At 37.3% G+C, this 23,540-nt stretch overlaps 1 protein-coding gene across 1 annotated transcript in view; it reads left to right on the top strand.

Annotated features, from left to right (window-relative positions):
* Nucleotides 1–23,540, top strand: part of run (segmentation protein runt) — a 38,418-nt gene that overhangs the window by 5,223 nt on the left and 9,655 nt on the right. The window contains exons 2-3 of the mRNA XM_083133361.1: nucleotides 6,233–6,346; nucleotides 21,907–22,068. Coding sequence (XP_082989487.1) covers nucleotides 6,233–6,346; nucleotides 21,907–22,068 — 276 coding nt within the window. The remainder of the gene's footprint in view (nucleotides 1–6,232; nucleotides 6,347–21,906; nucleotides 22,069–23,540) is intronic.

Raw genomic sequence — 23,540 nt, 5'->3', positions numbered from 1 at the left:
ATAACCAATCCGCACATCTGGATTAACATCTAAACTTAACAAATTTGTTGGAAACTGAACCTTTAGATTTTTTAAAGTTTTATACAAGATATTTCTCTCTCTATTATATTTTGAGCATTCCAGTATTATATGTTGTGCGTCTGCACTTTCCCAGCCACATTCACATTTCTTATTGTTCGTTATTCCAATTTTGGATAAATGTTGCCTAGTACATAAATGGCCCTTTCTCAGTCTATTAATTAATACAATTACATTTTTTGTAGCACATCTTGTACCTTGCCCTTCAATCTTCTTCTGCATTTCTTCCATCAAAACAATTCTTATCATTGTTTGAAACGAGTCTTGCTGTCTTCTTACTTCAATTCATTCGTTTATAAGAACTAACTTCCCTTCAATCTTCTTCAGTTTTGAATACACTTTCTTTACTTCTTCTATCAAAACAATTGTTCTCATTTATCTTCGCTCGTTTCAAACCACAACTGTATGAAAGTCTTTCTTTCTTAATTAAATCCATTCATTGAAAACAACTAACTTCACTTTCCGATCAATGTTCTTCAGTTTTCACTATTCTTCCTTCATTTCTTCCATCAAAACAATTCTTATCACTGTTTGAAATTAGATTTGCTGTCTTATTTTAGAACAACTATAGCTTCCCTGCAACCTTCATCAATTTTGAATACACTTTCTTCACTTCTTCTATCAAAACAATTGTTCTCATTTGTCTTCTCTCGTTTCAAACAACAACTGTTTGAAAAGAGTTTGCTGTCGTCTTAGTTTAATCCAAACTTCATTTTCCCTTCAGTCTTCTTCAGTTTTGACTACTCTTTCATCTTTTCTTTCATCAAAATAATTGTTATATCTTGTCTTCGCTCGAACAACTGTTTGAAATTAGAGTCTTACTGTTTTCTTACTCAAATTCATTCTTTGAGAACAACTAACTTCATTTTACTTTCAATCTTCTTCAGCTTTGACAATTCTTTCATCAAAATAATTCTTATCAGTGTTTGAAACGAGTCTTGTTGCCTTCTGACTTTAAACCATTCTTAAGAAAAACTAACTTCATTTTCCCTTTAATCTTCTTCACTTTTGACTTCTCGTCCTTCATTTCTTCCATCCAAACAACTGTTATCTCTTCTCTTCCCTCGTTTCAAACAACAACTGTTCTCTCTCTCTCTGCCTTTTCCCAAGAGACTAACTATTTCCATGCATGCATTCAATATTGCTCTCGGCTCATTTATTCTCCTCTCCTCGTTTGCTAGTTGAACATTTTCCACTCATTTTAAACTGGAAGGAAGGAGACATTGGAGAGGAATCCGATCCTTAATACTGCTGCTGGATTGTTCTACATCATGTTCGCGAGCTATAGGGGGTTGGTTGGAAATGAACTAGGGGTTGGACATTCCTTGAAAATTTATTGCAGCCCTCCTCTGGGTTCATCGTGGCTATGTAGCGATGGTAAAAATGCCTTGATTTTTAGAGGAGAACTCCGTGGTGGGGGGGAGGGGTTCTAAAAGCTAACTTTTCGAGAGGGTAGGAAGTAATTTTCGCGAACAAATATGATTCTTGTCCTGGGAATGTAGTCGTGGGGGGGGGGGGGTCATTGGTCGAAGCGTAATAAAATGTGGTGCATTTCACGGGAACATTTTCGGCTACCCTTCGCCATGTAAATAAGAATGGAAGAGGGGGAAGGGGTGGTGGGGGTTGAGATCATAACTGGTGCAAAGCTATATGCGCGCAACAAAATTTTGCTTCAACCTTTTCAAGTGTTGTTTCTGGGTTCGTCGTTGATCGAAACGTCTGATCGTATGCATTTTTAATGCATCAATACAATTATGGGTATTATATATATTTTCTTGTAAGATAGCAAAGCAAAGTTTGCTTCAAGTTCATTTGATACTCGGCCTAATGAAGACTGGACCTACAGTTCAAAATTGCACCCGAATCACTATACGGGATCGAACCTCGGAACCCCTTGAATACAAAGCTACGGATTTAACATTACGTCATCTTGGAGGTTATTATTACAATACTCATATTTTATTGTGGCAACAGTAATAAAAATACGTAAAATTAATTGTGAACAGTGAATAATGGCCTAACGTTTCATTAACGATAAGTTTGCTCTGCACCGCACTAAATAGGTGCAACTTATATTCTGAGGTCAGACTCTGCCTTTACCAAACTGTTTCTATACTTCTTACGCACTTGAGATAAAGTGGAGGAGAATACAATATTTCACATAAGTACGTAGTTACACTGTCATAAATAACCGTAAATTTTACAGTATTCTACCGTTAAAACTTAACAGTCTGCCTATTAATTTTTAAAAAAGGGATGCAATCTTTTTTTTTTAATTTGAATATTTTGTCTATCATGCATAAGAATGTGTGTGCAACATTTTTTTCTCTGCCATCTTGTATTGTCTTGTTTCGTTGTTGTTGTTTTTGTTTTTTTGTTGCACAGTTTCAGTATAAAATGGCCTTTAAGCCAGGGCTCGAAAAATCCTGGTCGCCATGGCGACTAAAAATTTCAGCTTGGCGACTGTGATCTTTTGCTGTAATATTGCCGTTTTTTAAGTTTTAGTGTACGAAACTTTCAAGATTCTAAGTTCAAATTGCAGTACAGCGCGAGTTAGCAAATTATTTTTTTATCAACGTTGTAAACATTGTATAGAATCAGTAACAATTTCTTGCTCTTTGTCCCCCAACCCCCCTTTTCCAGCTTTCTCACATAATTTAGAGATTTTTTGAATACGGTGATGCTCAGCTTATAGACTGATTGATTTGCTTTATTTTACTTCGCTTTTTGTGCCACTTTTGGTTAATTTGCAAAGATGGTGATGAATGATGATATGATGAAATTGATGAATGGACACGTACAAGCATCCAAGCTCAGTCCGTCATTCGAAACCAGGACCCCTGGCGTCGTAGCGCGATGTGCTAACCACTCCGCCACAGGGGCTGGCTCAGCTTCTTATAGTATCCACAATTACTAGTAGGTGGTTTCCTGGCGCCTCATTTTCAGAACTGGCGCCTAGCTCTGAAGAAATTTTTTCGAGCACTGCTTTAAGCAATGTATCTGAAACTATAAGTAAATAAATAAATAAATAAAAATAAAGTCAAGTATTGATTATCAATTACAATTGGATGAACGAAAAATATGTCTTGAAAAACTGAATCATTTATATACATTAATTAGGACAATTACGTAATGGACATTAATTCTATTTTAACGGCCATAGTCATTTATTTGACGGTACTTTGATGGCAGCGGTCTTAGATCTTCAATTCTTCAGATTTTTGCAGTGTAGTTGGGTGACAGCGCAAATCCATTTTCATTAACGTAGAATTCCTTACATAGCAAACCTATTTTCTATCGTAGCAGACAACAGAGAAGCAAACCAACCAAAAGATTCACTAGAATGCTGTAAATGGAATTCTAAACGGGCGTAATTTTTCAGAATTTCGAATAACGTATAGTGGCTTTTTTTGCAAGGAGATATAATTTTTGAAAATGAATTTGCTGCAGCGGGCGGGCCTAGACGAGGCCCTCGTTGGAATTTTTACGCACAGAAACAAGTGAAATGTTGCATGCTGAAAATGAAAGCATTTCTCTTTACTTTCGAAACTATCTTTAAATAAAATAAATTAAGGAATGTTTACGAGCCAGGGGTAAACCATACTAAAACTATTTTTTTTTCTATTTCTTTTTAATACGGCTAGGAAAGCCACGAATATAACTAAGATAGGCTACGAAAATGTGATCTTAAAATATTTAATTTATTAATTAATACAAGATTGCATTAAAAGTAATTAATTCTTGCGCCGAAGTGGCCTTCCCAATGGAGGCTCTACCAGTAACAGCATACATTGCAAATTGTAATATATGACCGACTGTATACTATATCGCCGCAGATTTTAAAATTGCGCCAGGAATAGTGCAAAAATGTATAATTGCATGTTTATTATTCTGATTTAATGATACACCTGATACAGAAAACACATAAACATTAACCAACTCATACTGTACTCATTACAAAAAAAAAATGAAATTTCCGTAATAGAACTTGATTTTTTTAAAGAACTGGATGTAAAAATTGAGTCACCAGTGGCGACCTGTATTTTTCCACCCTTAGTTACGACCAAATTTTCATAATTACTGCGGCACGAAACCAACCTTTTGATGACCATAGTCCTGGTAGATCCGCGTGTGAGGACACTTGTCGCTAATCGCGGAGATGAGGATGATAGATGATATGAAATTGGTGAAAGGACAATCGCAAAACCACAATAGAAAGGGCAAAACAGGAGCCCCACACAGGGCTAATGACTGAAGGTCCAGACTCCAGAGCTTCGTTAGTCTGCGGTTCGAATTGTACAGTGGGATCCATGAGTATTACCGTGCAAAGTGTCCATCACCATGCTCGTGCACTTTATTTTACCCAATAAGAGCTTCAAGAATTAAAAGAAAATTAAAAACAAGCTGTTGACAATTTCTCCACCAGCATACATAAAAATCCATCGCTTAAAAACACATAGCATGTAAGAGAAAAATTAATGAAAATAGTAATGGACAATTTGCCGAGCAATACTAGTGGATCCCACTGTACTACGTGGAAGGTAAGTTGACGTATGGGTGTCTTCACAAAGAGTCGCCTTATCAAAAATCACAATACAATGGGAATTATGGGATATAGCTACAATATAAATGGCTCAGATAACATCAATGTTTTGAAACACGAGTACATTTGAACCTATGAAATTAAGAATTAATCTAAAAGATAGAATCGCGTTTAATGTTTGCTTAGATCAGTGGTTCTCAAACTGTGGTACGCGTACCTCCAGGGGTACGCGATCTGCTCGGAGGAGAAATGTCGAGAATCACACGATAACATTTTTTCTGCAGGTGTGTAGAGCATTGTTCCAGACTTCATAGCTTTAACACTCAACACGAAAATAAAGATTTTGTCACTGACACTTTTCGTTTCATATATTTTGAAATAAAATACTCGTTCAAAATATCGTCATTCCATTCTTCAACTCAAAAACCCACAAACAAAAGTGGAAAAACGTCACGAGTGCAACTGATAACAGTACCAAAGTAGATTAAATTTTGAGACGAATCTCAGCTTGAAACTTTGAAGTGCACAACCAGACATCAAGAAACTGTGTCAGGCTATGCAGGAACATCCTTCTCACTAGAAACTCTGAGATTTTACGACAAAAACTCTAAAATTGTGATTAACAGTTTCTTTACAAACTTATTTATGTTCTTTTGTTCAATAACTCTGGAAAAAATATATGAAAATTAAGTATTTTGTATGATTGTTAGCATACATGTGGTTTCACATTTTTATTTTTGTAACTAATCGTAAAGATTGTAAACGTGGAAACACCAAATAAAATAATAAACTTAGGATTCTAATCATGGACGTCCGCAGGATTTTTTCCAGGGAGGGGCAAGGTAGGTATTTCTTCCAGGGGGGCAAACAAGGCACATTTTCCCCAAAAATAGTGCTGTTCCAATGTAGCAATTTTTTAAACAAAAAGAATCCATTATATAATGGATGTTGTCAATGTTACATTGTTGTAATATAGCAACCTAACTGTGAAAAGAAGCAGTATGTTTTATTTTTTTTTCAGATAATTTTTTTGATCACATTATTTTTTATTTAAAATTATGAATCCCAAATATCATCAGGTAATTCAAAGTCATCATTGTTTTCACAAAGTCTCTTGATGTTTTCTGTTACATTAAATTTTAAAGATGGTGGCTTACTCCATTTGTGAAACGTACGTTACAAGAATGTAACATTATATAACGGATTCTTTTTGTTTACAAAATTGCTAACCATTGTTATAACTGTATCTTTAGTAAAAATGAAAATAAATGTCTGATGAAGGAGGCGTGCGTTCTCCTGAAACGTCACAACGAAAAACTGTTTTCTTATGCTTCTAATAACCGTAAACTACAGGAATATAAAATTAATGGGTTGTTGTTTGATAGAAATTTTCTTTCTCAATTCTCTTAACAGATATAGTTAACCTAACGATTTTAATTCTAATGGTTTCATTTTGAAAAATGTATTTTTGCTGCATTGTGTCCCGTTTTTATAAATTTTAACGGTAGAATATTGAAACTTTATGTAACATCTAACAATGTCTTGATTGTGCAATTTGGATAAATAGATAATGGCTTTTATTATGGATATTGTCTACTGTTTTTCTTGCAGGGAAAAGCTTCTCGCTGACCATCATAGTGAGCACTTCACCTTTCCAAATAGCCACGTACTCAAAGGCCATCAAAGTAACAGTGGACGGTCCACGAGAACCAAGAACTAAGTCAAGTGAGTATAAGCTTACTTATCTTACAAATAGTGCATTTCTGTGTGTTCCCTTCTCCCCTCTATGTTTATTAGGAGTTCACAACTATAACATTTTCCTTCCCTTGCTTTCACTACACGTTTACAACTGTCATTAATTTATTAAATAATTATTCTTGGTGGATTTGATAACCACTTACGTTCGTTTTCACTTTCCCCTCTCAATCCAGACATAGCTAAGAAAGTTCCCTGATTCTTTACTTCTGTCCCCCTTCGATATCTACCATGTTAGATTAAATTACGTCCATAATAAATTCTTGTCTAGCTTCCCCAAACACTGTAAAAAATTGACTGGTGAAATGTAGGTCTGAAACCGTCAATTTACGAAGCCATCCAACTACCGTACACACAGAGCCCAAAACGTGTCAATTGACACATATATTTTGATTTCAATAACACGTTAACGTGCATAAACTGCAAATGATGCACCTTTTAGTGTGTCAAAATACACATAGGAATGTATTAAAGGGTATTTTTATGAGATGAAGTCGTGTGATGCACTAAAATGCATCAATTTGGAACATCAGACAAGATCATTTCGAAGATAACAAACTTTCACTTTTAAAGCATCAATTGACACAGGTAAATGTGTATTTTGTTATCTTTGAAATGATCTTGTCTGATCTTCCAAATTGATGCATTTTAGTGCATCACAGGGAACTTCATCTCATAAAAATACCCTTTTATACATTCCTATGTGTATTTTGACACACTAAAAGGTGCATCATTTGCAGTTTATGCACGTTAACGTGTTATTGAAATTTATTGAAATCAAAATATAGGCTATGTGTCAATTGACACGTTTTGGGTTCTGTGTGTAAAATAAATTACACTCGCCGTTTTTCAGTTAACAGTCATTACAGGGTAAACCAAATTAATGTAATTTTAATGATTCAGTTATTTAAAATATATTCATGGTGCATTCATCTCCCATCTTTATGCATTATGTTCAAATTTAAATAAAAACGGTTGAGTTCCATTTTTGTAAAATAACACTCGGACTGTAAAATTTTAACGGTACAATACTCTAAATTTTATGATAAATTCTAACAGTGTCCGCAAAAATAAACATGGTCGTTTTTAAAAGTACCAACGGTCATTACATAGTTATTCTAATTAATGTAAGTTGAATGATTTAGTTTTTTAAAAGTATATTTATAGTGCACGAAATTAATTTGTAACTTATCGATCTTGATGCATGATAATATTCAAATTGAAATAAAAAGCACTCGTCTTTCGTTCTTGCAACAGGAAGACTATTATACGTATTTTAACAGTAGTAACAGGCTTTTGCGATTGGTCCGCGACCAACATCAAACTAAATTTCGCCAAATTATATTGTAGAGTTTATTACATTTTGTTTTGTGTTTGTATTGTAAAATATTGAAACAAAAAAGTCTTATTGTTAATTTTAAACACCGGGCAATATTTCATGTTATGTATATTAAGTACCATCAGTGTATTCAATTTATCTGAAGCCAGAAACTGTAAATGGGTTTATTGCTCATAAAGGAGAAAGCATCTTAAATCAGGAAATGTGATTTGTGTACTCGATTCAGTATGTTCAGTTTGTGACATTTTTTCCTATCTGTAGCTATATTGCAACACTAGAATATAGATTTCGTATTCGTTTCGTGGATAAATTGACCTTATAGTTGTTACGTCATCACGAAGAAAACAACCAACCTCTATATTTCTTATAAATAACCTTGATACATTCAAACACATCGTCGTCTTCGTTTTGTTGGCTCACACTGCCTATCAGGGCCGTATCAACCTATTGCCAACTTGGGCAATTGCCCCACCCAAAAGGAAGCTGTGAGGGGCCTCCACCAAAAAAAAAAAAAAATTAGCCAGCTGGCTATGCTTGTGAAAAATTACATAAGAAGTTGTACTTTAAAAATAAAAAAACTTCAATATTGTCGTATGTCTACACTCGTCTGGATCCAATTGTAGCACAGCTCTCAGTGGACCTGTTTGCAGATATCTGAAGCTCAGTATACTTTATACCAAGGATTGATTTGCCTGTGGTGCGGAAATAAGGCACACTTATTCAAACAATCAATTCTCAGATGCGATTAAGATAATAAATAATCCTACGAAGTACATAACTTTCTTTCGTTAATACGCCGTACCCTGTGGCCGAGTGGTTATCACATCGCGCTGCGACGCCAAGGGTCCCGGGTTCGAATCCCGCTAGGGCTTGGTTGTTTGTGAATGTCCATTCATCAATTTCATCATCTCATCACTCATCCCCATCTTCGCAAATTAGCCAAGAGGCACATAACGCGAAGTAAAATAAACTAAATCAACCAATCTTTCGTTAATAACATCGTATTGGAACTGTGAGTTTTTCTATGGAAAAAATTGTGGAGATATTACACTGTTTCCTTTCGGCTTTCGGCTATTGAGTACTTTTCTTAACAGTGTGTGACTTATGTGTTATTTTTGAGTACTCACGTGTTCGTAACTAGACATTTAGACGCATAATTTTACTGCTGCTATAGCGCTACAATTTTCGTCCTGTAACTTTATTTTACTGCGCTATTCTCCCTGCAAACATATCTGCGATATGTTCGATTGTGAATGACTACTGATTCTAAAATCATGTCTACCATTTCAACTGCTGAAAATTGGTGGTTAACATATTCAGCTAATAAAGCTCCTGGTAAGAAATAATAAAAAAACGGGGGCCCCACAAAACATTTTGCCCAGGGGCCTCCACAAACCTTGATACGGCCCTGCCGCCTATTAGCGATTTCTAACCAAAGGTGCCGAGATCTTGTATTATTTATAAGATAGCGATTGTTGCTACAACTGTTGCCATTGGCTGGTTGCTTTGTGGAGCCTGTGGAATGCGTTCGTTGGGTTTGGTTCTCTTAGAAGAAGAAGACGACAAAAAATGCTTCTAGCATGAAATGTTTCAACTCAACATATTGATATCGTTCGTTTTCTTCAGGAAGTTATGTCTATCATTATCACTTTTTTAATGTTGGTGTCCTCCAAATGTTCAAACACACATTCCATTCGTAACCGAAAACTACAGGTTAGTTCGTAACCACTATAGTGTAAATCACCAACACTGAGACCTTCTGTAAACAAACCGTCTCACCGATTCGATGTATCACTGAACACGGAGACCTTCCCGCACGCATAGAACTCGCCATGTTCAAAGTGGCACTACTTCCTTGCTGATCACATGATTATTTTTAAAAAATAACCAATGTTATAAAATATCATTATGTACACAAATCTCTAAGCTCAATGAAAGTTACAATGCATATTCGTAGAAAATGTTCACACTTATCTTGGCTTGCCATGTCACCAAGTTATTTTACGAAGTGCACTATATTTGGCGGAACAGAAATCGTTATTAGGATGCTTGTCAAAGTTTCCAACCGCAATAAATTTACGAACTTTCTTTGTCTTGTTTTGATCATCATCATCAATATATTTATTGGACTTACAGCATTGCATATGGCTGTTTATGCCCATTATATATTTTATTTACATAAGATACAATTTACATAAAATCTACAAACAAATTTCAAATACCCTCCTATCTATATCAAACCTTAGAAATATACATTACCATGTTATATCATTTTGTCTAAAAAAATGCAAGTAAAATATATTCAATTCGCATGCAAGAAAGAAGCCAAATTTATGGGAAATGATTACCGGTGCAAAGAGTTAACCATAAAGGTGCAGCAATAAGTACAAAAGAAAGAGCATTGAGTTTAAAGTGAGACGTCATTTGCGGCAGCGTATCCCATACTACAAATTGGCCGTTGTTTTACCTTACGTAATGAATCCTGTAACAACGCTGGATTTTCGTGTGGATTATTTTATTTCTATGAGTTTGCAATGCTTTCTGCATGCACGTGGTTTTGTTTACAGAAGGTCTCAGGGTTGGTGATTTGAACTTTAGAACTGACGTAACAACACTAGATGAGTGTAATATCTTAATCCTAACATTTTAAATGTCCAACTGTCCAATTATGTGGAGGTGTAACAACACATCCCATCTAAGGCTGAATGCTAACTTAAAGTTTTGGTACATGTTTGCGTGTTCATTATTAGCTTTTATGGCGCGCCTTCCCCGCAGACCATGGAGGAGACACAGAACAACGGAACCCAAGCATCATATTTCCATTCACAGAAACTTGAGCCAAGGAACCAAAGGGGTTGTAAGAAAGCTCTGTCATTTGAGCTTCCATCCACGCGCTGACCAACCAGTCCTCGGCTTCCTCTTGCAGCAAAAAAACCCGTTCTAATCCCGGGACCTCAAAGTCAATTACAAGTAATTCTTGTTTGGTTGAAGAGCGCCCCACCATTCACAGACCGAGGAAAAACCAACATGAGTAGCATCCACGCCTCCTCCTGGCTGCTATTCTCATGGTCTTCAGTGAACGGGGTCTGGTTGCACCCGGGTTTGCCATAATGAGGTATAATGCCATTAGCGTCAACGCAGAACATGTTGTTCAGCCCGAACATGTCTGACGGGTTTTCTGTTAAGAACATTCGTTGTACATGCTCGATTATGTAACCCCTCCTGCTTTTAAAACTTCTTGACTCCAGCGACCAAAAGAGGAGCTGAAAGCAAGTTGGAGGCTTTCAAATTCCAATGCTTTGGTATTGATGCTTTTAACGGTTGGAAGACCCTCCATTGCTCTTCTACCTTTGTGGGTCCACACATGGTCTCAGCAATGATAGCACTTACAAGCTAACTAAATCAATTTCTTGAATCTGGTGTCTCCTTGAGATATCATGAGTGAGGTCACCAAAGCTAAGTATATCTCATTCATTATGATTTATAATCTTAATCCTTTAATCATATTCTCCTCCATGTGGTTTAATTTGAACGTGGATATCAATTGCATACTCCACAAACTAATTTCAAAAAATGTCCACATGTTTTAACAATAAGTTATGCTATCTGTAAACAGCAAGAGTCATGTTGAGCTTCAGCTATGGGAAACAAAGCATATTGAGTTTCGGTTACACAAAACAAAGCCAAATTGAGCTTCAGCTATAGGAAACAAAGCATATTGAGTTTCGGTTACACAAAACAAAGCCAAATTTAGCTTCAGCTATGGAAAACAAAGCATATGAGTTTCGGTTTTACAGAAAACATAGCCAAATTGAGCTTCAGCTATGGGAAACAAAGCATATTGAATTTCGGTTACACAAAACAAAAACAAATTTAATTTCAGCTATGGGAAACAAAGCATATTGAGTTTCGGTTACACAAAACAAAGCCAAATTTAGCTTCAGCTATGGAAAACAAAGCATATTGAGTTTTGGTTACAGAAAACAAAGCCGAATGGAACTTCAGCTATGAGAAACCGGAAATTGAACTTCAAGTATAGGAAACAAAGCCAATTAATTTGCAGCTATGGTCACAAAGGCATTTTGACCTTCGGTTACATGAAACAAAATCATATCGAGTTTCAGTTACAGGGAACAAACCAAATTGCGCTTCAACTACGAGGAACAAAGTCATGTCGAGCCTCAGTTACAGGAAACGAAGTCAAATTGACCTTTGACTATGGTAAACAAAGCACATTGAGTTTCGGTTAAAATAAACACAACGAAATTGAACTTCAGCTATGGGAAACAAAGCATATTGAGTTTCGGTTACACAAAACAAAGCCAAATTGAGCTTCAGCTATAGGAAACAAAGCATATTGAGTTTCGGTTACACAAAACAAAGCCAAATTTAGCTTCAGCTATGGAAAACAAAGCATATGAGTTTCGGTTTTACAGAAAACATAGCCAAATTGAGCTTCAGCTATGGGAAACAAAGCATATTGAATTTCGGTTACACAAAACAAAAACAAATTTAATTTCAGCTATGGGAAACAAAGCATATTGAGTTTCGGTTACACAAAACAAAGCCAAATTTAGCTTCAGCTATGGAAAACAAAGCATATTGAGTTTTGGTTACAGAAAACAAAGCCGAATGGAACTTCAGCTATGAGAAACCGGAAATTGAACTTCAAGTATAGGAAACAAAGCCAATTAATTTGCAGCTATGGTCACAAAGGCATTTTGACCTTCGGTTACATGAAACAAAATCATATCGAGTTTCAGTTACAGGGAACAAACCAAATTGCGCTTCAACTACGAGGAACAAAGTCATGTCGAGCCTCAGTTACAGGAAACGAAGTCAAATTGACCTTTGACTATGGTAAACAAAGCACATTGAGTTTCGGTTAAAATAAACACAACGAAATTGAACTTCAGTTATGGGAAACAAAGCCCGATTAAGCTTCATGTGTGGGATAGGAAGCGATGCCATTTTAATCTTCAGTGATGGGAAACACTCAAATTGAGCTTCAGCTATGGGAAACAATGCAATATCGAGCTTGGGTTACAGGAAACAAAGGCGAACTGAGCTTCGGCTATGGGAAACAATGCAATATCGAGCTTGGGTTACAGGAAACAAAGGCAAATTGAGCTTCAGCTATGGAAAACAATGCAATATCGAGCTTGGGTTACAGGAAACAAAGGCAAATTGAGCTTCAGCTATGGGAAACAATGCAATATCGAACTTCGGTTAGAGTAAACGAAGTCAAATTGAGCTTCAGCTATTGGAAAGAAGATACAATTCAACTTAATTTTTGGGAAGCAAGGAAAACTTGTTCTTCAATTTTTATATACAAGAAGGCCATATTTAAGCTTGTCGAAAACCATCGGTCTATGGTGTAACATTTTCATTATTTTCAAGGTCCGAATCCATTTCTAGTGCACAATTCTTAGCTATACTGTTAACTTCCAGGCTAACCGCGAGGCAGAATGCACAAAAGCAACAGAAATAAATATTTATATGAATTATAATTTCGCATTTCTCCTCCCGTACAGACAGACGGCCATAACTCCAGATCACGGGATGCTGCGCTGCGACTTCTGCGGCTTCCGCGTGTGTTTCCAAAAGTCAGAGAAAACACCGCCCCCCTCTGAAAGGGACGAGTATTTATAAACCTTTGTGGAGGAATACGGCGTCGGCTCCTTTCTGCTATTCTCCTCCCACGGTGCGCAAGTGAAGAGACAAGAACCTTCAATAAAAACTCCGACTGTTTATGTTGGAGGAGTCTTTGAGTAAACGCCCCAGAGGCTGGACCCCATTGCCGTGTATCGGGTTCCATCCTCGACTGTTAAACTCTCCATCTTAATGACAGTCGGCAGCGGACTGAAAGGGGTGCCGCGTGAACTCATAACAAATACAGGCATCCTCTGTAGGCGCAGTCTGTCCGGCGTATTTATCGGATTCTCCCGGACAGTTGTGTCCGGACTGACGGATTTTTCTTTTAATGCTCGCTTACTTCGTACGTATTAATGATATTCTTAAGCGCAGAATAATAGCGCCTAACCTAAGGGCTAGCTCTTGTTGAGCTGGGTTTCATTGATATGTTTCAAGGTGTAGGTTTAGTACATGTTGTACCATGTTTGAAAGCTTCATGACAGTCAAACAGTCTTCAAAGATTCATCAGTCAAAAAGAAGTAATTCTTTGTCTCTCTGTCCTATCTCTTTCCCTACTCTCTAGATCATTTCCCTATCTTATCTGATTCTGATATAACCTAGGGTGACCAGATATTTGTTGACCAAAAAGAGTATAGTCGATAGGTTGAAGGTGCGCATGCATTTTGTTCCTTTTCATTTTACACTAATTTTGCACAAAAAACTATATTTTGTGACTACATAATATCTATTTTAATATTCTGATTCAATTCTTGAATATTCTAAAGCAAATTTCTTGGTATGTTGATGCATATAATTGGAGGAGAATATTTACACACCACCCAGTCAACAAGGTAATGTTACCACAACGTTGTGGCAACGTTAGCCCCTAACATACCTAACGTTGTTACAACGTTGAATGTATGTCGATACAACGTTGTGAAAACGTTGTGTCAACGTTTAAGGGTCATTTTTTTCAACGTTGCTGCAACGTTGGTTGACAACATTGTCACAACATATACTGAACATTATGTAGCAACGTTAGGTATGTCAGGGGTTAACGTTGCCACACCTTTTTTGCAACATTACCTTGCTGCCTGTGTAATTTATGAATATAACAATGCATATTTAAAATATGGTTATTTCGCATGGTAATCTATTAGCAATCTTGCCAAGCCATTTTTGTATATAATACATATGCGTCACAGTTTATCTTTACATATTATAAAAACTTTTCCTGCTCCACCACAATAGGCAATTGTTAGTCTGGAGAGTTGGATGAATTAACCAATCTCTACCTACACCTGGTAGTTTCTTTTTACAGTACTTAGCTCCTGATTATATAGTCTGGAATAAAAATATTTATCGTGGGAGTTTGACTTGTATTCAACACATTTCATTTTCTAACCTTCCTTACAACTTCAATATTCACACATCTTTTGAAGGATAATAAAACACATTTTTTCACTAATTACAATCGAAAGTATCCTTATTTGTGTTACTAAAAGTTATGTTTGTTTTGCTTTGAGTCGCACTGCCATCTAGTGTACGCTGTAGGAAATATAAGGTTTGGTGGTCAGTGCACACACAAATTCAGATTAAACAAAACACTCCGATCTGATGCTTGTGGCGCTCATGGTGGTGATCATCCAAACTAAAGCGTATTCAGTGGAATGTTTTTTGTAACGTTGATGCAACGTTATCACAAGGTTGTTCCCCTACATACAACATTCATCATAAATACAACATGCATACAACGTTGTGGCAACGTTAGTGTGTTGATTGGGCAATATTGTTCAATATTTTGAACAAATTTTAATTATTGCAATTTTCAAGTATCGGTATCGGTATCGGTGGGAATCGGTATCGGTATCGGATCAAAGTGGTATCGGCTCAACCCTAATCATTCTCATTAAATTCCAATGAATTTGAAATATGTTTTGCTTGTTGATGGAATATGAAAATGACACTTGAAATTGTTCATAGGAAATCCTTGAGTCAAGGAGTAAATACTTCAGTTTGTTGACATCTTGACGTTTTCCGTTCTGTGGATTTTAAGGCATTTTTAAGCGTAAAATAATGAATGAAATTAAATAGCAAGGAAAAGAGTATACTTGGGGATTCTTGCAAATTGAAAAGAGTATAGAGTACCTATATGAACCTCTAAAAGAGTATGTCTGGTCACCCTATATAACCCTTGGTGTGCGTGTGTGTGTCCGGGGTGGGGGGAGGGAGGGTTTACATTCTCCAAAGTCAGGTTTCGATCTTTTTTTTTTTTTTTAATTTACACAGGGTAGAAAAGAGCACCCAGTCGCCATGGTACCTGAAAATTTTCAAATTCGGTTCTATTTTTTTATTATTTCGAATTAGCTTACGGAAATTTCCATTATTTTTTTTAAAAAAAAGAATAACGAGTAAATTATGTGTTTCTTTAATGTTTGTGTGTATTCTGTATCAGGTGTATCATTAAATCAGAATAATGAATATGCCATTGTAAATTTCTGCATTGTCCCTAGCCGAATTTTAAAATCTGCAACGAAATGGTAAGAGCCAAACCATATATTAAATGTATTGGATAGTTATTCATGCTGTTACTGGTTCAGCGTACATTACGAAGGCCACCCCGGTGCAAGAATTAATTACTTTTAATCCAATGTTGAATTAATTAATAATTTAAATCCTTTAAGATCACATGTAGCTTCAATTTAGTTGGATTCGTGGCTTACAGAGCCCTTATTTGCAAACACACACACACACACACAAATAGGATATAAGGTGTCAAACTTTGGGCTCCGGCTACAGGACGCGCGATAGTTCAAAGTCTCCTGGGGGGGGGGGAGGAGCGTGACATCTTTTCTCCCGAGATTTCGGCCAGTGTATGGGACCGGTGGTCACCCACCATCGTGAGGTAATTAGGGAGTTACGAATGAGTAGCGTAACCCGGTCATAGAAAACTACAACGACTGGGGGGGGTTCGTCGTGCTGACCACACTTCACCCCGCAACTGGTTTGTTGATCGCCCACCTCTGCTGAGGCATGTGAGAATCAAGTCGGTAGGTGGGCTCTGGCCAGCAAGAGCTGTTGCACTATGTGTCTCCACCGGGTATCGAACCCGGGACCCCTTGATTACAAGGCGACGACGCTACCACTGCGCCGAGTAAGAGAGTAAGAATGCAACACTTAGTGTATTTTTCTGCGTTTAAAGCCTTAGTAAAATTATTATTTTTAAGTCAACTAATTGCTTATCGTTCTTATTGTAACAAAAGCATCACCTGACAATTTTTGGCGGGGGGAATTTTTTAGGACAAAATTATTGGTGGAGGAGAAATCCTCCCTGTCCCTATAGCTAGGATTTCGCGCCATGACATTATATCATTTCTGATAAAGACTAAATACATGCTTGTATGAGTAAGTAAATGAATAAAAAAAAGATGGACTAAATTGTTTGGAAAATGCTATTATTGGTGTTAGCTGGCGCAAGACCGTGGCTCTGCCTGAACCCGACTTCCCTGGGCTCCCAAAGACCGAAAACTCCAATAAAATGCTTTAATTGTCGGCGGCACGGGCTTTGATGTTGCCTCGGCCTACAGCTCCTAAACCCCTTGAGAATAAACATCATCTCGGCCCCCCTACTGCCTGGCGAGAAGATCTGCCTTCCCTCCGAGTACACAAACCCACGTGTGAGGAGTCCTCTGTCACATGCTCATATGCACACATTCACATATGCGTCTGCATTTTCTTCACGTAAAAGAATGCAAATATCCAATGCCTTGTATGTTTTCATGCTATTTTCGTCCCTTCTCTACCTTCTTTTTTTCTAATCGCGACGATGGGTATGAACTGATGACGTTCATTTGGCTATTGTACCGCTCAAACGCTGTAACTGTAGCTGCCTGAACCTGGCCGCTTGCCGGCGAAATCCAACGTGCGTAACCTCTTTTTGGAACAGGCAAAGCGAACTGCAGTTGCAGAAACTAAAATTTTATCCATGCATTAAAAATTTCATGCATTTTCCAAATTCAACAAAAATTTCATGTATTTTTCGAATGTATCAAAATTTAATGCATTTTCATGAATATAATGGCGAATCGCAGGGCAGCTATTTTCGAATTTTCCTCTCCTTTCGAAAAACCGCTGTGATATTTCAAAATCAGAAAAGAATACATAGCTTTGCTCAGAATTCCTTCAAGAACATATGTGAATCTTCATGTGGTTTGTTTTCGCTATTGTCTAGATATTCTCAATAGTTTAATAGACTTATGTAGAATCGAAACTATTCACAATATCTAGACAACAGTGAAAAAAAAACATATAAAGATTCACATGAATGATCTAGAAGCAGGGTATGTAATTTTTCGATTTGGAATATCACAGCAGTTTTTTGAAAGGAGAGGAAATTTCGAACGCAGCTGCCTTGCCATTGGCCAAAGATCCAGCCGAGACTTAACTGCACTAATTTTTATAAACATGAAAATGCATTAAATTTTGATGCATTCGAAAAATGCATACAATTTTTATGCATTCAAAATGCATATTTGTTTTAAAAACTGCATTGAATTTTTGTTCATTTGAAAATGCATTGAAATTTTGATGCATTTGGAAAATGCATGAAAATTTTGGTGCATTTCAAAAAATCATCAAATTTTTCATTTTTCATAAGCGCTAAGAATAGCTTCCAGTTCCGTCTTTATTCTTCTCGTAGCCACTAGGGATGATACCTGTGTCGGATGAGACATCTTTGTCCTCGCGGGAAACATTATAGGCCCGAAGGGGGTTTCGGTGCCGAAGCAGCGATAACATTATGTTTCACAGCCTCCTCGATGGATTTATCCGACAGCATTGATACACGCACAGTCCTCCTCTCTAACCCTCCCCCCATCCCCACTTAGGATCACACACGATGCCTCACGTGTGTGCATACATTTTCGGTCGGATCGACTCGTGAAAAATTCATCGATGGAAATTGATTGGCCGACGGTTTGGCCGGACAACCTCAAAGAGGAAGCAAAATTGGAATCCATCATCAAACTGGCGGCCGGACTTTAACACCATCGTGCCGAACCGACATGCATTTGGCCTCGCGAAATGGAAACAGAGTAGATTCTCTGGCCAGCCGGCAACAACCCCCTCCCCCTGTCCACCCCCCATGGCTGCAGAATGAGCCAGACGGAATGCAAATCTGTCCTCAACCTCCCCCTTGCCAATATCAAAGGTGTACCGTGTGCACAAGTTGAAAGAGTTTTCTTTAATTTACACACATATCTTTGGGCATTAGCCCCCCCCCCCCCGGTCCCCATAGACACCCCTCAAAAGTGTATGACGTACACTCACGTCCCATTTACATATTTATTTCAAAAAGTTCGATTCATCCAGGATGGTACTTCCCAATTTTTTTCAGGCCACCTCCCCTTTGTCCACAATATACCAGCGGCGTGTTGAATAGGGAGTATCGGCTCATGAGCTCCCGCGTGAAATGATTTAGACCTAAATAAATTTTATACTTATAGCCCTAAGCGGTTTACATGATCTGAAAATTGTAAAACTGTCTAAATATACAGTAGGGACACTGGCGGCAATTAGGGGGAAGGGGGCAATCCCCCACCCCACTTTTGCCCCCGCACTATGCTAAACCTTACCTACAAAGAGAAATATTATGTTTTTGCCCCCCTCCCCCCGGGTTTTAGAATTTAATCGGCGCACAGATTTATAGCTATAATTTCTGTGAATTTTCAAGTTATGAATATAAATTATTTAAGACAAGCAGAGAGAAGGTAATTAATTGACTTTTGAATATTATAGTGAAGTTGATGGGGAAATGTAACAATTAAAGGAGAAGTTAATTGTTTTTTTGGTGCCACGGGTCAGACACAATACAAAAGTAAATCAAAAAGTCAAAATAAACGAACAGCATGTCAATTACCTTCTACCATCTAACTTGATTATGTATAATATTTGAATGCAAATGTCATCTTCAGATTGTTCACTCACAAGAAAAAAATAAATAATAAGCGCATTGCATTTCATTTTAAAAATTAACCCCATTAAAATTTCAAAATATTCATGATTTTATTTAGACGTAAATGTCAATATGTTTTGAATCTACTAAACCCCAAAACGCAAGCAACCGTAGCCTCTATTTACGTGTACATGGTGTAATCCGTGTAAACCACATGCTCCTCAGTACTAAGATCCATTTAATTAAGTGAGGTCAGTTAATTGTTGACGAAGTATAATTGCAATGAATATGCTCGTCACTGATGAGGATGGCCAGCCATGATTGTCACGTAATTTTTCTTCTCGTACTTTCCCCCAAATTCATCCAATCTCATGGATAACTTTTCGATAGGAACAGACTCTCGTGAGGATTCGCAATAACTTTCGCAGAAGCAGTGCCATCTTGCGAGACAAAATCAAAGTATCTCCAACGACGGGCTAGCGTTAAATATGAAACCTACATTCTTTCTCCTGTAAACACCTTGTCCTCTAGCAAGGGGGGGAATGAAAATATCTTGACTTTCAAATTGTTTTACGGGCAATGTAGTACAAAATAGCATATAGAAGCGGATATAGCTATAGAAAGTTTTCTGAAGGGAAGATGTCAGAAATTGTCAACAGTACCTCCACTGATTCTCCCAGCACATTTCAAACTATCCGATATCCGTTTCTGATATCAAGAGAAAATATATCTGATGGAAGATTTTGTAAAAAATTCGTAGATTGAAATACGAATACACTCAGAGAACTAAATGCATCATATCGATTGATGCACCATAATGCATCGATTGATGCACTAAAGTGTGTTTTATGGCTTCTTCAAAGAATCAGATTCACATTTGATGCATTTGGGTGCATTTTTGTATGTCGTGAAAGAAACACCAAAGTGCATCATTTGATTCAAGTGAGGATTCCTTTCACTCGAGATGCACTTCAATGCATCAGTTGATGTTCCTTTATGCTCCTTCATGCATCTTTTTGGATGATGCACTTAAACGTTTGGTCTGAGCTACAGAGTTTATGTAGCTCAGACGAAACATTTAAGTGCATCATCAAATAAGATGCATTCTGGTGCATGAAAACGCATCAAGGTGCATCAAAACATATCAACTGATGCATTGAAGTGCATCTCGACTGAAAGAAATACTCACTTGAATCAAATGATGCACTTTGATGTTTCTTTCACAACATACAAAAATGCACCCAAATGCATCAAATGTGAATCTGATTCTTTGAAGAAGCCATAACATACTTTAGTGCATCAATCGAAGAATTCTCGTGCATCAATCGATATGATGCATTTAGTTTTCTGTCTGTATGACGAATAGGCTACAGAAATATATGGATAGCCCGTAAAACGGATAAACGATAAAACTGTCCGGATAATGCACCCATTCGGATAAAGGATATTTCGGATATCTGAAATCCTGATTTGGACATCCCTAATGTAGAGAGAAACATAGATTGGCGCTAGGTTTTCGGCGTCAGAAATTATCATAGCAAAGTGAATTCTCCACTGAGCACCACTCTCCTTTCCACGTAGGTGTACTCGGAAGAGTTGGCAACATCGCAAGGGCATGTGTTGCCATGCCAACAAGAGTGTGACGAGTATAAAGTCCGAGTTTAAGTTTGTCCACAGTATACATAATATGTCAAATGTTCCCGTAACAGATTATAAAAAAGTTGGATGTCCATTTAGGATGTAACCGATAGGCTATACGGGTACTTAATTATATCTTATCTGCATCTTACGCACAAATTCACTTATATTGTTGCGATAGGTTTTTGAAATGTTAATTGTTGTCAATTCTATAACTTCCATTGACTCAACCACACATTTTTTTTCTTCTTATGGATTCTTGTATGTCTACGTCCATCAATTGATGCGTTTTTAATGCATCTTTCTCGATGACGCACTTAAACATTTCGTCTATGTTACATATTTTATCAATTTTTTTTGTTTCAACCGATGCATTTACCGTACTTTTCCATGTGTGTAGGCAACCGAATTAACCGTTCTGTCGTGCAGGTATGCCTATGAACTAGGATAAGATGAATTTCTGGAGCGCAAAAGGAATTGAGTACAGTAAAACATCGTTAATCCGTACCCCCATAAGCCGGACTTCGCTTAATCCGGACAGGCAAAAAAAAAAAAAAAGACAGAATGCAAGGTTTTAAATGTGGCTAAAAGTCAACAAGAAAATTTCTCAAAGAAAAGACTGTCAACCATTGATAAAATTCTGTTTCCCGCAGTCTTTGTTCTGTACTGTATAGTGTATTTAGGTCTATGCTCTTTAAATACACCATAATAAACGTGTTTTGTTGCTATAAACGGAGTTTTTATGCACTTTCTACTGTTCTTGTAGGTTATTTCACTTAATCCGGACTTTCCTTAAACCGATCAACTTATCCCCCATTAGTCCGAATTAACGAGGTTTTACTGTGTTATTTTGCATGTAACCTTTTCATCACATTGTTTCATATCTTGTCTGATGCTATGCAACATACACTGTGGCCTAGAGTCACGGTAAAATATTCATTGGGATTATGACATGTTCTTCACCAGGTTTTCATCTTCTGCCAGGACAACACCCAGGGGCGTTTGGCCCCTTCGCCATGATGCCCCCCCAGTGGCTGGACGCTGCCTACATGACGTACAACTGGGACTACTTCAGGAGACCTGAGTTTGCCTGCAAGTTGCCTGGAATGTGTAGCAGCATCATGAAAGGTAAGGCATAGCTTTCGCTTGATTATTTCACTAGAACACTTTCAAGTTCATACCAAATGTGGTTACATTCACGATGCTTGTTAGCGAGGCTAGAATTGAACCTGCTGCGCAGAAATTAGTGCCATAATATGAGTTATAGCCTTCTGCGCATGCATCTGAAGCTCAAAAAGCGTTTGTGGGAGGAGTCTGCCGTGACGTCTCACGATGGACTCTCACCGAAGGTTTGCATACACATATCGAGAGATGTTCGTCACGAAAATAAAATAGCTCTACAGACTTGTAGGTAGCTAATATTGCTATTTACAGTGCTCAATTACAGATACCCTCTATTTACAGTACATTTATACCAATCTACACAGCAGAAAATACAGTAGACATCACGAAGAGGTTTTCTCGGGCAATCAACCAGGTGATTTCCGGATAGGCTTCCGAGCTTTCGAGAGCTAACGTCGCTCTCAGAGATGTGTCAGGATAAAACAACGTAGAAAATGATACAAATTGAAATTATAAAGATATAAAAATGAAATGGGCAAAAATTCGAATTGATGTCTGTGGATGTAAACAAAACTGTTCTTAAACATGAAATAATGTGCAAGGAAATGTGGCACAGAATTTGTATAATGCTTTGTGCATGTTGAGAGTTATGTGAGGCTATATAGTGACTCGCGCACTTTCGACGTGGCCTTTGGCCACGTCTTGTACGCTCGCATGCGTGACCTTCGGCCACGTTGTGGTCGCAATCATGTTAAAGATGGGGTTCTTCATAGATCTTAATGACTTTGAAAATGTTTGCATGTTGTATTGGATGATGGGGAACATATGTATAAGTTTGAAAAGTTTAGAAAGTAACTTTATGTGTGTATGGGCTCTAATAAGGTACAAATATTCAAACTATTATTGTCTATTTTCTTAATAATGAACTGAGTAAGTAATAACCGTTTCAAGATAATTAGTTGGATGTTTTGAATTTACGAATTAATTTGCGACACTAAATTGAAAATGTTGTATTTACTTCTTTTGTCATTTTCACATTTTTGAACGTAATTGGATAATAACTGTTTTCCGTCATTCCCCTCTTTTGCCTACCTTGCTTCTGTAATAAATTCTGATGCTCGCATTTTGAAATTCGAAGAGTCTAGCATAATTCCCTTACAGTAGTTTTCGGGGTGAATATAAACTTTTTTTATGTTCCCTAGCAACGTCCGTTTCCATGGACAACAAAAGGCACGGCAAGCTCTAAGGAATTGCATGTCATTATACCCCCTAAACATTTAAAACAAGCACGATGTAGATATTTACGCATTGAGTATAACAATATATACGTAATTGTATCTGGGCTGAAACTCCTCATTATGTAGTTGTCACCCTTGTTTCAGGCACCTTTTTAAAGTCATGAGTTCATTCATCTGTGAGAAATATAATGTAGCTAGACAATTAAGAATTGAAGGAAACAATGTGTGCTGCAAAAAAAT

This window comes from Lepisma saccharinum, chromosome 13 (genome assembly GCF_977018435.1).
Source record: "Lepisma saccharinum chromosome 13, izLepSacc3.1, whole genome shotgun sequence".
Taxonomy (NCBI): Eukaryota; Metazoa; Arthropoda; class Insecta; order Zygentoma; family Lepismatidae; genus Lepisma; species Lepisma saccharinum.
Note: the sequence above shows the minus strand (reverse complement) of the source record. Positions and strands in the feature narration are given on the sequence as shown.